This window comes from Papio anubis, chromosome 14, assembly GCF_008728515.1.
Source record: "Papio anubis isolate 15944 chromosome 14, Panubis1.0, whole genome shotgun sequence".
Lineage (NCBI taxonomy): Eukaryota > Metazoa > Chordata > Mammalia > Primates > Cercopithecidae > Papio > Papio anubis.
In genome coordinates, this window is record NC_044989.1 from 73,783,684 (window position 1) to 73,798,248 (window position 14,565).

Consider the following 14,565-nt stretch of genomic DNA (forward strand, 5'->3'; position numbering starts at 1 on the left):
CTCCAGAGAAACAGAACCAATAGGATGGAGATAGATACATCTATCTATCTATTTACATCTGTCTATATATATATCTTCATTGATATTTATTATAAGGAATTGGCTTATGTGATCATGAAGACTGAGAGGTCCCAAGATCTGCAAGCTGGAGCCCCAGGAGGGCTGGTGGTATAGTTCCAATTCAAGTCTAAAGGCTTGAGAACGAGGAAAGCCAGTGGTGTAAGTTTTGATCTGAATCTGAAGGTAGAATACCCTCCAGCTGGAAGACCATCAGGCAGAGAGAGCACATTCTCTCTTGCTCAGCCTTTTGTTCTATTTAGGCCTTCAAGATACTGGATCAGGCCTTCCCACATTGGAGAGGGTAACCTGCTTTACTTAGTTTCCAGGTTCAAATGTTAATCTCAGGCCGGGCACGGTGGCTCAAGCCTGTAATCCCAGCCCTTTGGGAGGCCGCGACAGGCATATCACGAGGTCAGGAGATCGAGACCATCCTGGCTAACACGGTGAAACCCCGTCTCTACTAAAAAATACAAAAAAACTAGCTGGGCGAGGTAGCGGGCGCCTGTAGTCCCAGCTACACGGGAAGCTGAGGCAGGAGAATGGTGTAAACCCGGGAGGTGGAACTTGCAGTTAGCCAAGATCCGGGCACTACACTCCAGCCTGGGCGACAGAGTGAGACTCCATCTCAAAAAAACAAAAAAAAAACAAATGTTAATCTCATTCATACACACTTCACAGGCCAGGAACAGTAGCTAATGCCTGTAATCCCAGCACTTTGGGAGGCTGAGGTGGGTGGATCACCTGAGGTCGGGAGTTCAAGACCAGCCTGGCCAACATAGTGAAACCCTGTCTTTACTAAAAATACAAAAATTAGCCAGGCGTGGTGGTACACACTTGTAATCTCAGCTACTTGGGAGGCTGAGGCAAGAGAATCGCTTGAACCCAGGAGGTGGAGGTTGCAGTGAGCTGAGATTGTGCCACTGCACTCCAGCCTGGGTGACAGAGCGAGACTCGGTCTCAAAAAAAAAAACATAAAAAACCAGACACACCCCTCACAGACATATCCAAAATTATGTTTAACCATGTATCTGGACATTCCATGATCCAGTCAATTTGATACATAAATTACCTATCATAGCTGGATTCTCAGTCTGCTCTGCATTTCGTTTGTCGGGATGTATTGTTTTGGTTGAAGTATATGAAGACAGTCTGGCCTTACATAGATGAAAAAGGAGTTAGGGAAAGGAGGCTGCCATTCAGTCCCTGAAAGGGTATCAGTGACCCTCAGGGATTTTTGGACTACACTTTGAGAAGCACTTTTCTAGAACATAGTTATAAACTTTGAAGAAATGGAACAGTCATGAGCAGATAGGAAAAAAGCTCATATAGAGTTATTGGAGGAAAAATGTAGTGTTACTAATAATGGTTAAATATCTAAGGTTGATTAATAACTTGAGTATCAGATTTCTTCTGTTACTTTCAATTTTCTTTAAATTGCAGTGATTATATGTTAGATGCAAGATATAGAGGAAGGGAGATACACTATCACTGAGGGAAAGTAGTTAAGATAATCCCTGAGCATAAAAAGCATAGTACCTGGGGCCATTAAATGGAAGAGGGTTGTTTTGGGTTGAATTGTGCCCTCCCAAATTATATGTTGAAGTCCTAATCCCTACCTCAGAATGTGACCTTATTGGTGATTGCAGGTGTAATTATTTAAGATCACACTGGAGTAGGGTTTGCTCTTAATCCAATCTGCCTGGTGTCCTTATGAAAGAGGAAAGCACCATGTGAGGAGAAAAACATACAAAGATAAGATGGCCGTGTGAAGATGGAGGCAGAAATTGGAATTTTGCTGCCACATCCAGGGAATGCCTGGGGCTTCCAGAAGGTAGAAGTAGCAAGGAAGGACCTTCCCCTAGGGGCTTCAGAGGGAGCATGACCCTGCCAACACCTTGATTTCAGACTTCTGGCCTCCAGAACTGTGAGATAATAAATTTCTCTTGTTTTAAGCCACCTAGTTTGTGTCACTTTGTTACAGCAGCCCTAGGAAACATAACGGGATGTATTTCTAAATAATATTCTCTGAGGGCATATTTTTGGTGGAGCACAGTCCAAAAATTGATGTCTTCCTTTTTTTCCTGTTTCATAAAATACGAACCGTGATGGACCCTACAGCATTTCATTTCATCCTTTATGCCTGGGTTCCTCAGAATAGCTGGAATATTTTGCCGCTTTCTAGTTCACTTCCTTCTTTTCTCCTTCTTGTACTATTGTTGTTCATCTTTGTTACTGTCATCTGAGTTACCTTTATTTATTCATGGAAAACTGGCTCTTGCTACATTGTCTTCGTCTCTTTTATTGGTTTATTTCACTTCAACATACATTTCCCATTCAGTGCCTGAAGTTCTCAGATACTTCATCTAACCTCCAGCAATCTTTACTTCCATATCTCCTTCCAGTCTTCTGCTACCTGTATGTAGTTACTCATTCCATGATCACAGTCTAGACCTTGTCATCACCAGCTACCTTACTACAAATGTCTCGTCCTCTGTTCCCTTCCAGCTACTGCTTCGGTCAATATTTTGCTCCCTGTTACAGTGAAATTTTTAAGAGTTGTCTATACATTAAATATCCTATCCTCATTTTTAAAAAGTCAGGTTTATTGGGGGTATAAATTAAATATATCAAAATTTACTGTTTTAGGTGTACAGTTTGTCAAGTGAGCTTTGACATAACGTATACTATCATGCAGCCACCACCACATTTGAGATAGACAACATTGCCTTCACAAAAAGGAACTTCACAAAAAGTTCCTGTGTGTCTCTTTGTAGTCAGTCACTTCCCCAATTCCTAGTCGCTGCAACTACTTATCCAATTTCTTTCTCTTTAGTTTTACCTTTTCAGAATAATATAGTGTATAGACTTTTGAATCTGACTTCTTTCACTTGGCTTAGCTTTTGAGATTTATCCATGTTGTTGCATGTATCAATAATTTGTCCACTTTAATTTTTATTACTGAGTAGTATTCTGTTTGTGTATAGGTTTTTCAGTGGACATATTGCCTTATTTCTCTTGGCAAATACCTAGGAATGGCCAGACGCGGTGGCTCGTGCCTGTAATCCCAGCACTTTGGGAGGCTGAGGTGGGTGGATCAATTGAGATCAGGAATTTGAGACCAGCCTGGCCAATATGGTGTAGTAGAAACTCCGTCTCTACTAAAAATATAAAAGTTAGCCAGGTGTGGTAGCACATGTCTGTAATCCCAGCTACTCGGGAGGCTGAGGCAGGAGAATCACTTGAACCCGGGAGGCAGAGGTTGCAGTGAGTCAAGATGGTGCCAGTGCACTCCGTTCTGGGTGACAGAATGAGACTGTATCTCAAAAACAAAAAACAAAAACAACCCCTAGGAATGGGTTTGTTGAGTGATAAGGCAATTATATGTTTAACTCTATAAGAAAGTACCGAACTGTTTTTCCAAAGTGGCTGTACCATTTTGTATCCCAGTAGTATATGAGAGTTCTGGTTGCCCTGCATTCTTGGCAGCTGTTGGTATCATCAGTTTTTTCTTCTTTCTTTTTTTAATTTTAGACACTCTAGAAGGTGTATTATGGTGTTTCACTGTGATTTTAACATGCATTTCTCTAATGACTAATGATATTTATCATCTTTTTGTGTGCTTATTTGCACCCCCATGTTTCTTCTTCAGTGAGAGATCTGTTAAAATCTCTTCCTGATTTTTTATGGCTGGTTTGTTTCATTTTTTGAGCTTTGGGGGTTCTTTATAGCTCCAGATGCAACTCCTTTATCAGTTATTTCTTTTGCAAAGACAGTCTGTGGCATGTTTTTGTATTCTCCTGTCTTTGAAAGACAGAAGTTTTAATTTTGATGAAACTTGTTTATTGAATTTTTTTTTCCTTTTGTAGTTTGTACGTCTTGTGTACTATCTGAGAAATCTTGACCTAATCCTATGTCAGTGAGACTTTTCTTCTATGTTTTCTTCTAGACCAGGGTTTCTCAACCTTGGCACTATTGACATTTTGGGTTGCATAATTCTTGTAGGGGGCTGTCCTGTGTATCCTAAGATGTTTAACAGCATTCCTGGCCTCTTCCCACTAGATACCAGTAATAGTCCCCCAAGTTGTAACCATCCAGAATGTTTTCTGACATTGCCAAATGTTCCATAGTTGAAGGGAGACGTGTGTCAAAATCTCTCCCAACTGAGAACTGCTTTTTCAGAAGTTTTATAGTTTTAGGTTTTACATTTATGTCTAAGATCCATTTTGAGTTGGTTTTTGTATATGGTGTGAAGGAAGCATTCAAGCTGTATTTTCTTACATACAAATATGTAATTGTTATTCCAGCACCATTTGCTATATTTTTTCCAGTGGATTTCTTGATATCTTTGTAAAAAAATTAATTGACCTTATTTATGTGGGTCTATTTCTGCACACTATTCCATTGATTTACATATATATCCTCATGCCAATATTACACTCTTAGTAACTATACTGTCTTAAAATCAGGTTGTGTGAGTTTTCGTTCCTCTTTTTAAGAATTGATTATTTTAGATCTTGGAATTTCTATATAAATTTTAGAATTAGCTTGCCCAATTTATATTTTAAAGCCTGCTGGAATTTTTTATTAAGATTTCATTGAGTCTATAAGTCAATTTAAAGAGAATTTTGACATCTTAATAATATTGAATTTTCTAATCCATAAACATGACAGTTCTTTTAGTTTATTATTTCTCTTTAATGTCTTCATCAATGTTTTGCTGTCTTCAGTGTGCCAATCTTACACGTTTTGTTAGACTTACTGGTAGTTTTAGAAATTTCTATTTCCCCTTCCTGAGTCCAAGTGATCTCATTGTTCAGTTCCCACCTATGAGTGAGAACATGCGGTGTTTGGTTTTCTGTTCTTGTGATAGTTTGCTAAGAATGATGGTTTCCAGCTGCATCCATGTCCCTACAAAGGACACAAACTTATCCTTTTTTATGGCTGCATAGTATTCCATGGTGTATATGTGCCACATTTTCTTAATCCAATCTGTCACTGATGGACATTTGGGTTGATTCCAAGTCTTTGCTACACCGGGGCCTATCATGGGGAGGGGGTAGAGGGGAGGGATTGCATTGGGAGTTATACCTGATGTAAATGATGAGTTGATGGGTGCAGCACACCAACATGGCACAAGTATACATATGTAACAAACCTGCACGTTATGCACATGTACCCTACAACTTAAAGTATAATAATAATAAATAAATTTAAAAAAATAATAAAAAAAATAAAAGTAAAAAAAAAAAAAAAGAGTTACTGCCTTGACAGGAAGATTGTAAAAATTGTAAAAAGACAAATAAATAAATAAAAGTGTCAAAAAAAAAAAAAAAAAAGAAGGCCTTGGACGGTAACTCTCCCCTTTAGCATTTGTTGTAGCTTTTTAATTAATAGTCTAAAGTCAATAAGAAAATATTTGAAAACAGGCCAATAAAAAATCTTTTTGTCTTAAAAAAAAAAAAAAAGAAATTTCTATTTCCTATTATTCATTATGAGTGTATAGAAGTATAATTGACTTTTTGTATTGACCTTGTGTCCTATGACCTTGCTAATCTCACTTACTAGTTTTAGTAGCTTTTTAAAAAATATATATTCTTTAGGAGTTTCTATGCAGAGTTGTATCAACTGTGTTTTGTTTTTTCCTTTTAAATAGATTTGTCATTTCTTTTTTCCTTTTTTCCTTTTTTTTTTTTTGCTTTATTACACTGGCTAGGATCTGCCTGTTCTTCTACTTGATCTACTTTGTGTTCTGACCCCAACCATTTGAAAGCAAGTATCACCAGCAATATTTATGTAGCTGAATACAGTGAATACTTTTCTGTCCTCATCTTAGGTATAATAAATAGCATTTGACACTATTATTAATCATTACATAACTTCTTTAAGTTATTTCCTTTCTTGGGTTCTCCTGGTTTTCTTTCTACTCATCTGGCTGTTCTCTCTCAGTATCCTTTGCTGCTTTATCTTCCTTTGTTAAACCTTAGAATCAGAATTTGTAAGCTGTGGACTCAAATGTGGTTTGCAGAAACCAATTTTTTTTTTTTTTGGCACAATGTTTTAACACTTTTGAAATAGAATACTTTAAAGTGAACAAGCAGTGCATAGTTAGCCACAAATCCCATTACTCTCCAATTCCAGGATGGATTACTCCATTTGTCTTACCCCCATACCCCTATACACATTGAGTTTTTAACCTCTGCTTGAAACGTTGGAATGTTTGTGGTCTCATCCAGATCCAGGACTTTAAATACATCTGCATACTGATAAATCTCAAAGATGTATCTCAAACTTTTACTTCTCCTGCAAAATTTGTTTGTATTTGTCAGAATGCTTATATGTTGTCCCTCCCCACATCTGTCAAAAATATTTAGAGATTTGTTGGCCTTTTTATATTGATTTAAAAGGTATAACACAAAGAATATTTGATGATTGAAATGTAGCAAGAAAATACATAATGCAGAAAGTAAAAAAAGGTTGAACAGATTATTTTAAAAATTCAGTTTATAATGGGAAATTATAAGAATATGTTTGCATAGGAGAGGAATGATTCAGTAATGAGAGAAAAATGGATGAAGGAAAGTGGGAGAATCACATAGGAAGGAAATAACTGAAAAAAATTGGAAGGAGATGGGAAGGGCTTTGAGAGGTAGAGCGACTTTTTTTTTTTTTTTTTTTTTCAAGTCATAAGATAGAAATCTGGTAATGGGGGCTGTAGATCTGTGGTTGAAGACAAGGGAGTTCCTCTCTCGTGCTGTACACTTATTGAAGGTCATCAGTTGAAAAATAGGAACATTCGATAGTTCTGAGGAGAGAAGGTATGAAATCGCAACTCACCAGGAAAATGTAGTAGGATTTCCAGGCAATACTGAGTGCCCTTCAGGTTTAGTGACATCAATTTAAAGACTGGCTTAGTCAGTGTGGGATGTGATTTCTCCAGCAATGTGCTGCTGATTGGATTCACGCAAGGGGACGGTTCCATCAGTGTTAACTTTTGCTAAGCAAATAGGATAATGGGAGAAAAAGGCAAGAAAGTTAAGGGTGTTTGCAAAGCAGTGATTATAAGGATGACTGAACTCTCAGAGGGGCAAAGATGGAAATACAGATAAGAAAGGAATAAAGACAAGTATAAATGTGATAAGATAGTTGTCTCCATAAAGTTAAAAAATTATTGCAGTAGAGGAACTGGAGAGTAAGTGATCTGTGGAGATCAGAGGATGGGCAGGAAAACTAATGGATACATCTGTCACTATTAGGGAGGAGTAAACTATGGGATACAGGCTCAAACCATGGTTAGAGAGGCTAAGAAGATGAGTCAGGGGACCAGTGATTTTTGCTTTAGTGAGTCACAAAATGATTGGAATTCTCCTGCTTTAAAACCTTTTGTTGGCTCACTAACCTATCCCCTATAGAATGGAGTGCCCTCAAAATAAAAAATGTAAAATTTAATCATTCTCGTATTCCTTTTATTTTCAAGTATCAGAAAGGCGAAAAGCATGTTTCCAGTAGCAATTTGATGTTATAGAGCTGATTAATTTATTCAGTGTAGAAGGGATTGAGGTATTTTGGAATGTCAAAAGTCTGCTATTCCATAAGTGTAGTGTTAATATTTTAGAATATTTCTCTCTAAATTTTTTTCTTTGCATGTATTTGTATAACTGATATTATGTAGTGGATAGTGGGTATCTTTTTTCTTAAACTTGCTATATGAACATTTTATTAATGAATTTTAAATATTGGAAATGCCTCTTCAAAGACAAAAGTCTTGTTAGAAAATGTTTGTGAAAATATTTGTAAATTGTAATGCATTTTCTTTTTATGGATTCTGGGCCACCTGGGAATTAAAAGATTCCAATATTCTCTTAGAAACCTTTGAGTTGATCAAGGAAGAAGAGTCCAGTAGTGGAATACTTACAAAATAATGAAAATACATTATATATCTAAAGTTGCTATCAATATAGTGCCACTTTCTCATGTTTTTATTTAAATAAATAAAGCAAATTGAATGAATTAATTATTTAACCAAAGATTTTAGATAAAGAATGAAAAACTTGTAATCCCAGCACTTTGGGAGGCCAAGACAGGGAAATTGCTTGAGTCTGGGAGTTCCAGACAAGCCTGGGCAACATAGTGAGACCCCTGTCTCTACAAAAAGTTTTAAAAAATTAACTGAGTGCCTGCCAGTAGTCCCAGCTACTCAGGAGACTGAGGATGACAGGATCACTTGAACTTGGAGGCAGAGGTTGCAGTGAGCCGAGATTGTGCCACTGTATTCTGGCCTGGTTGACAGAGCAAGACCCTGTCTCACACACACAAAAAAAGAAAAATTGCAAATGGAGGAAACATGGTAAATAGGAAAACAAGTTATAAAATATAATACAGTTGTTAAATTCAAGAAATAGAGAAAAAATAGATATATTCCTAATAAATACAGTTAAGAAAAAAAAAATCTCAATGAAATAGACTTTCTACAAAACTATCAGTATTTTATAGAGGTAGACTAGGATTACTAAGGAGGAAATTGAGAAAATTATGATAGTACCAGCTATCAAAAAGGTTTTTGGAACTAATAGATTCACTGATAAATCTTTTAAATTTTTAAAGAAAATTGAAGTTGCTTATATAAAATAAATACTGAACAATGTTATGAAACAAGAATATGAGGGCATTCTAAAATACTGATTAATCTTAGTTATGACCATATATGTGTGAAAATGTTAAAGAATATGCTAGCAAACATTTAAACGTCTGCTCTACCACTACTGTGTAAGAAATGTGAACATGTTTCAATATAAAGAAATTTATTGACTTGGGAGGCTGAGGTGGGAAGCTCAAGTGCTTGAGCCCAGAGTTTGAGTCCAGCCTGGGCAACATAGCAACAACCTGTCTAAAAAATAAAAATAAAAAAAATGTTGCCATCCTTTATCAGGTTTAATTGGGGAAAAAGATGCTATAATGTAGTTTGAGCTAATTTAGTGTTCATTTCTAATCAAATTATTTGAAAATGAAAATACTTTCATATCATGATAGAATATACTAACTGGTATTAAATCCAAAAGGAAATTACCTTTTAAACTTGTCACCATTAGTATTTAATTTGACTTTAATTCAGCATTGTTATTTAGTGTGATCTGTAGATTGGTGCCAGTCCATGATTTGCTTGTTACTGGTCTGTCAAGAGATAAGTATAGAAATTGAGAGGAAGTGTTTAGAAACTTTTATAGTAGTTTGATAGAGTAATTTCATCTTTTTTTAGACCTAGAAATCAAACATTTGGGCTGGTGTTTTATATCTTGGGCTTATATTAAGACTTTTAAATTTCATTTTTCTAGTTATTTTTACTAGTTTTAAAAATTAGCTTATTTGTCATTAATTTTTGTTAACATTTTAGTAAAGTGTCAGTCTGTGATGAATTGGAAGTAGGAGAAACTGGTCTTTCCCCATAAGTAGTCTGAGAAGCAGTTCTGTGAATCTTGCCACTAATTTAAGAGTAAATAGTTGGAGGAGACAAATGTATCACATTCATGGGTGATATAATAATGTTATATATTGAGAAGAGCCAGGGATCCTTTAGAAACTAGTAGAGCTATAAAAATTCAGTCAAGTGAATTCCCAACTTAAAGCTGGAGTGAATACTTCAGCTTTAGGTTTGGAATATTTTTTTCAGTTTTATTATTATTTTATTATTATCGAGTTGTAAAATATTATGTAGAACCAAATCTATTGATTTAATGATGAGACCTAACAAAAAATATAGTGGAAATGCCAGTGATTCTTCCACATTTCAAGAGATGTGTAGTAGGACCCACGAATCGGCCCAGCCCTCGCATGCACCATGTTTGGCCCCTTCTAGCGTTGCCGCCGTGAAGCAAGTGGCTCAACAGCTCTGGCTGAAGGCCGGACTCAACCATGTAAATGTTTCCCAGGCAGCTGCAGACTTGAAACAATTCTGTCTGCAGATTGCTCAACATGACTCTCTGCTGACTGGAGTATCTTCAAGTACAAATTCCTTCAGACCCCAGAAAGTCTGTTCCTTTTTGTAGTAAAATGAACCTTTCAAAGGTTTCCCAAGCCACTTCTCATGATACAGTGAATATTCAAAAGAGAGCTACATTTGAAGCCTGTACAAAAGCTTATCCCTGGAACACATGTGCCATAATATACAAACTTCTACTTTTGTCAGTCCTTAATATCTACCTTTCTGAATTTTCATGAATTTCTGTTTCACAAGGGTAATTGTTTTGTATACGCTGGCAGTGGCATACAATGAAACTTAGTATCCAAGATTTTTTTGTATTAAAGAAAGAGATGTGTAATAATGGGAAGAGGTCTAAAATGTGGTTAATATTGTGAGAAACAGAACAGCTTTACATTTTCTAAACTTTGATGAGAATGTCATTAAATAGGAAGCTACGTGATACATGAGTGGACATTTTAATCTAAATATTAATATGTATGGTAACTCAGTTAATGACTTAGCATGTTTTCCTTTAAAATTTTTGTAGAAAACAGAATCTTGGCATTGTCTTCCTCAAGAAATGGACCCTTCCCAAGCCTTGGATACATCCCAGACCAGGTTTAATGTGAGAAGAGAAGATACTGAAGTGTCAGACTTCCCCTCTCTGGAGGAGGGTGTATTGACCCAATCAGAAAATCAAGTAAAGGAACCCAACAGAGATCTCTTCTGTTCTCCTTTGCTAGGTAATGCCTCTTTATTTTAACTAGTAGTAATACCTCACATTTGTAAGTTTTGCGGGGACTGCAAGTGTTAACTTTACCCTTTTTGAGTGAAGGAGCTCTGTAGAGACCTACTCAAAGGGGTAAGCTTATTTCTGTTTTTTTAGTTTGTTTGTTTTTGTTTTTTTTACTGGTTAGCTGATCTAGTTATATTAAGTGTGCAGTTGCCTCTCATTTTGTCACATCCTGTTGCTCACAGAAGGCAGAAAGGTGATAACTGTCTACTGTGTGTACCTCCTCAGTCTTGAATTTGCAGAGTTTTTGGGATGAATAATATATTATACTTTGGTTCTCTCAGCAGTGGAGACTCCATGATCCCCCCCCAAAAAAACAAAAAACAAATGTTCATATTTACCTTTTTTGATTTTTAGAATTAATTAAGGCATGTGTTATTATCCTCAGCTTTCAAACCAAAAGTTGACATAAAGAGGAGTGGCTTGTCTGAGGTAGATCTTGCTGCTTTCCTCATAGAACTGATTTATTAGCTCTTTATAAAAGATAAACTTTAAGTACTTTTAAAACCATTAAGGGATTCAATCATGAAGATGGTTTTATAGTTTTGTAAAGAAGCATGAATAGGACTTAATTCAGCAAGTTATTTGCAAACATAAACTAATGCTATCCAAATTAAGATATTAGTGCCAACATACTCTATGATGTGAATTATTAAAGTCAATTTTAGGTCCACATTTTAAGAAGGACGTTGACAAAATTAGAGTACCTTTGTGGGAGGAGATGACTATCTTTTGATAGACAAAAGAGAAGACTTTGCTATGGTCAAATATTTGAAGGGCTGTTATGCTAAAGAGGAAGCAACTTAGTTTTTATTCATTCATGTAACAAATATCTAAGTGCCTCCTGTGTGTTTGATGCTAGGGATATAAAGATGAAAGCTACCTCCTCTTGTGGGAAGGCAATCCAGTAAACAGAAAATAACAGTACCATGGGATTTGTATTATAATGGTGTAGAGCAGGATCTGCAAACTATAGCTTATAGGCCAAGTCTTGATTTTGTACCTTCCATCTGCTAAGAATGATTTTTGCATTTTTAAAGGATTGTAAAAACAAACAACCATAGTATATGTGACAGATTATATATGACCAACAAAACCGAAAATATTTACCATCTGACCTTTCATAAAAAAATGTTTGCTAACTCCTAGTCTAGAGTTTAAAATGAATACATAACTTAAAGGGAAACTGTTTTTCAAATTGATATAAAAAAGAACTTTCTAATAGTCAAAACTATTTAATAGTAGAAAAGGCTATATAACGACAACAAAAAGTGAGCTTCATGTCACTGCAAAATGTCTAGCAAAATTCTGTATTAGGATTTTAGCACTGGGGAGGAGATTGTACTTTGTGACCTAAAATGTTTTCTAATGTAAAGTTTTGTAACTCTGGCTTCTCATTTACTATAGATGGGGCAGAACATTTTAAATTATTGGAGTAGGTTCCTGGATCTGATAGGCAGAGGAAATTTTATCATTGCTGTTTTGTTATGCATAAGTACTAACTGTGATAATTAGGCTTTCACCAATGGCAAATGTCATTGATGATGGCTGGTGCCAGAATGGTTAGATACCTCAAAAAAAAAGGGATCCAAGCTAGTAACAGATGTCCATACTTGAGGAAACAAGAAGCGGTTGAAAGCTGAAAGAAAAAGGCATGGCAAGTAACATACACCACCTTCCCATCTCACACACACACACAAATAATGTTGTACACTTGAGAATCATTAACTCTTCAGCTTTGGCCTGCTCCTTTAGCAAATACTTTTTCCGATTTACCTGATTTAGCTGTCCAACTCCACCCTGAAATATTCTTAAATATTTAAGAAGATGCTGAAATGCTGCTTATAACTTACTTGTGACTTACTATTCCTTACTCATACCTAAATAGCTATTTTAGGTACTGAGGATTTCTGTGGGTTCTGAAACCTGGTTAGGGATATCTCTAATTTTTTTTTAGAAAAGACTCTCAGGTTCTTTAAATACGCAGCCTACAGTTAACTGGAAATAGTAAATTTGCTTTACTTGCCCAAAGGTCCCCCTTATAGCATTAGCTCTAGTGTATTTGGGGACTTTGTTAAAAACTCTTCATGATTTTTAGAGGGGTGAAGGACTGTTATGGAGGTTTAAGACTGCTTCTCTGTGCCAAGACCAAAGAGGAACTATACCAATTGTTCCTTGGTGGCAAAAGTTGTTATTATATATCAGTTTCTCACTTTAATTCATTCAGTAAGTAAATAACTCTCTTTTGAGTACCTATTAAGTGTAGCAGGTACTTTGCTAGGCACTGAGGTTATAGCTATGGATAAAGTAGACACAGTTGACAGTTTATATGGGAAGTGGATCGACGAAAGATTAAAACAAGAGGGTGATGAATTATATGGAAGGTGTGCAGGGTATATGAGCAGTGACAGTACGCGTTTTGACCAAGTGAAGGACAGATGACAACATGGTGAGCTCTGTGAACTCTAGGTTTTCGGTAATTTCAGAACAGGGGAAACAGTGGTGTGAGAGAGGAGTCCTCACTTTGTACACAGTGTTACAGGCATTCTGAAATCAAGAGAGTATACTGATTAAAATAAGAATGATTTAAGTCAACATTCAGGAAATCACAAGAATTTTTTTTTTTAATTTTTTCATTAAAGCAGCAGTTCAAACTTTTTGGGTAACAGGATTCTTTTATGCATTTAAAAATCACTGACAACTCCAAAGAGCTTTTGTTTATTTGGGTTATTGATATTTCCCATATTAGAAATTAAAACTGAAACATTTAAAATTTATTAATTCATTGAAAAAGTATATATTTTATAAAACATAACTTTTCTAATACAAAAATGTTTAGCAATATGGTCATGTTTTACTTAAACAATTCTATAATGTCTGACATAATAGAAGACAGCAAAATTCTCATGTCTTGTTTCTCTATTCAGTCTGTTGCCGTATCATACATTCTGTAGCTTCTGGAAAATGTCACTGTATCTTTTTGAGAGAATGGGAGTGAATAAGGCAAATGATATCTTAATATTATTTTGAATAAAATTTCAACAGTAGGTACCTCCTAAGAGTGTCTTAGGGCCAAGGAGCTCCTGTGCTATACTTTGACATAACAGGTGTAGTCTGTATTATGTAAGATGGGAAAAAACACTAATAATAGTTCAGAACATTTGCTAAAAGTTGAAATGCTTGGGTTCAAATCTCACTGTGGCATTTCAGCTACTTGAATGCGGACAAGTTACTTAATGCTTTATAAGTTTTGTAATCATGTTTCCTCACCGATAAGATATGTATAATAATACCTATCTTTCAAGGTTGTCATGAGGATTAAATGAAATATTGTGTGTTAAGCACCTCGACTTTGTCAGGCTCTCAATAAATGGTAGCTGCTACTGCTGTTGCTTTTATATTATTATTCTAATGCTTGTAGAATTCTCCATATGGCAGCATATGTAGGTGCTTTAAAGTATTACATACGTAAGTAAATAATCATTTTCAGCATTACTCAGCATTTTGATATTTGAAACTTTGCAGTCATACAAGATAGCTTTGCTTCTCCTGATTTGCCTTTGCTGACCTGTTTGACACAAGACCAAGAATTTGCGTCTGATTCTTTATTTCATCAAAGTGAACTAAGTTTTGCACCTCTGAGGTAGGATGATTTATTTGCATGTAACCTTTCTCCTTTCTTGTTCTATGTTGTTACTAATATTAGTGACTTCAGGCTAAGGTGGTACTTTGAGGTGGGGCTTAGATACTCTTAGGA

At 35.8% G+C, this 14,565-nt stretch overlaps 1 protein-coding gene and 1 pseudogene across 1 annotated transcript in view; both read left to right on the plus strand.

The window, feature by feature from the left end:
• The window catches only part of ALMS1 (ALMS1 centrosome and basal body associated protein), a 221,054-nt gene that overhangs the window by 26,714 nt on the left and 179,775 nt on the right, over positions 1-14,565 (plus strand). Inside the window, exons 3-4 of the mRNA XM_031655501.1 lie at positions 10,563-10,758; positions 14,334-14,451. Coding sequence (XP_031511361.1) covers positions 10,563-10,758; positions 14,334-14,451 — 314 coding nt within the window. The remainder of the gene's footprint in view (positions 1-10,562; positions 10,759-14,333; positions 14,452-14,565) is intronic.
• On the plus strand, positions 8,304-10,555 carry LOC108581677 (annotated as a pseudogene).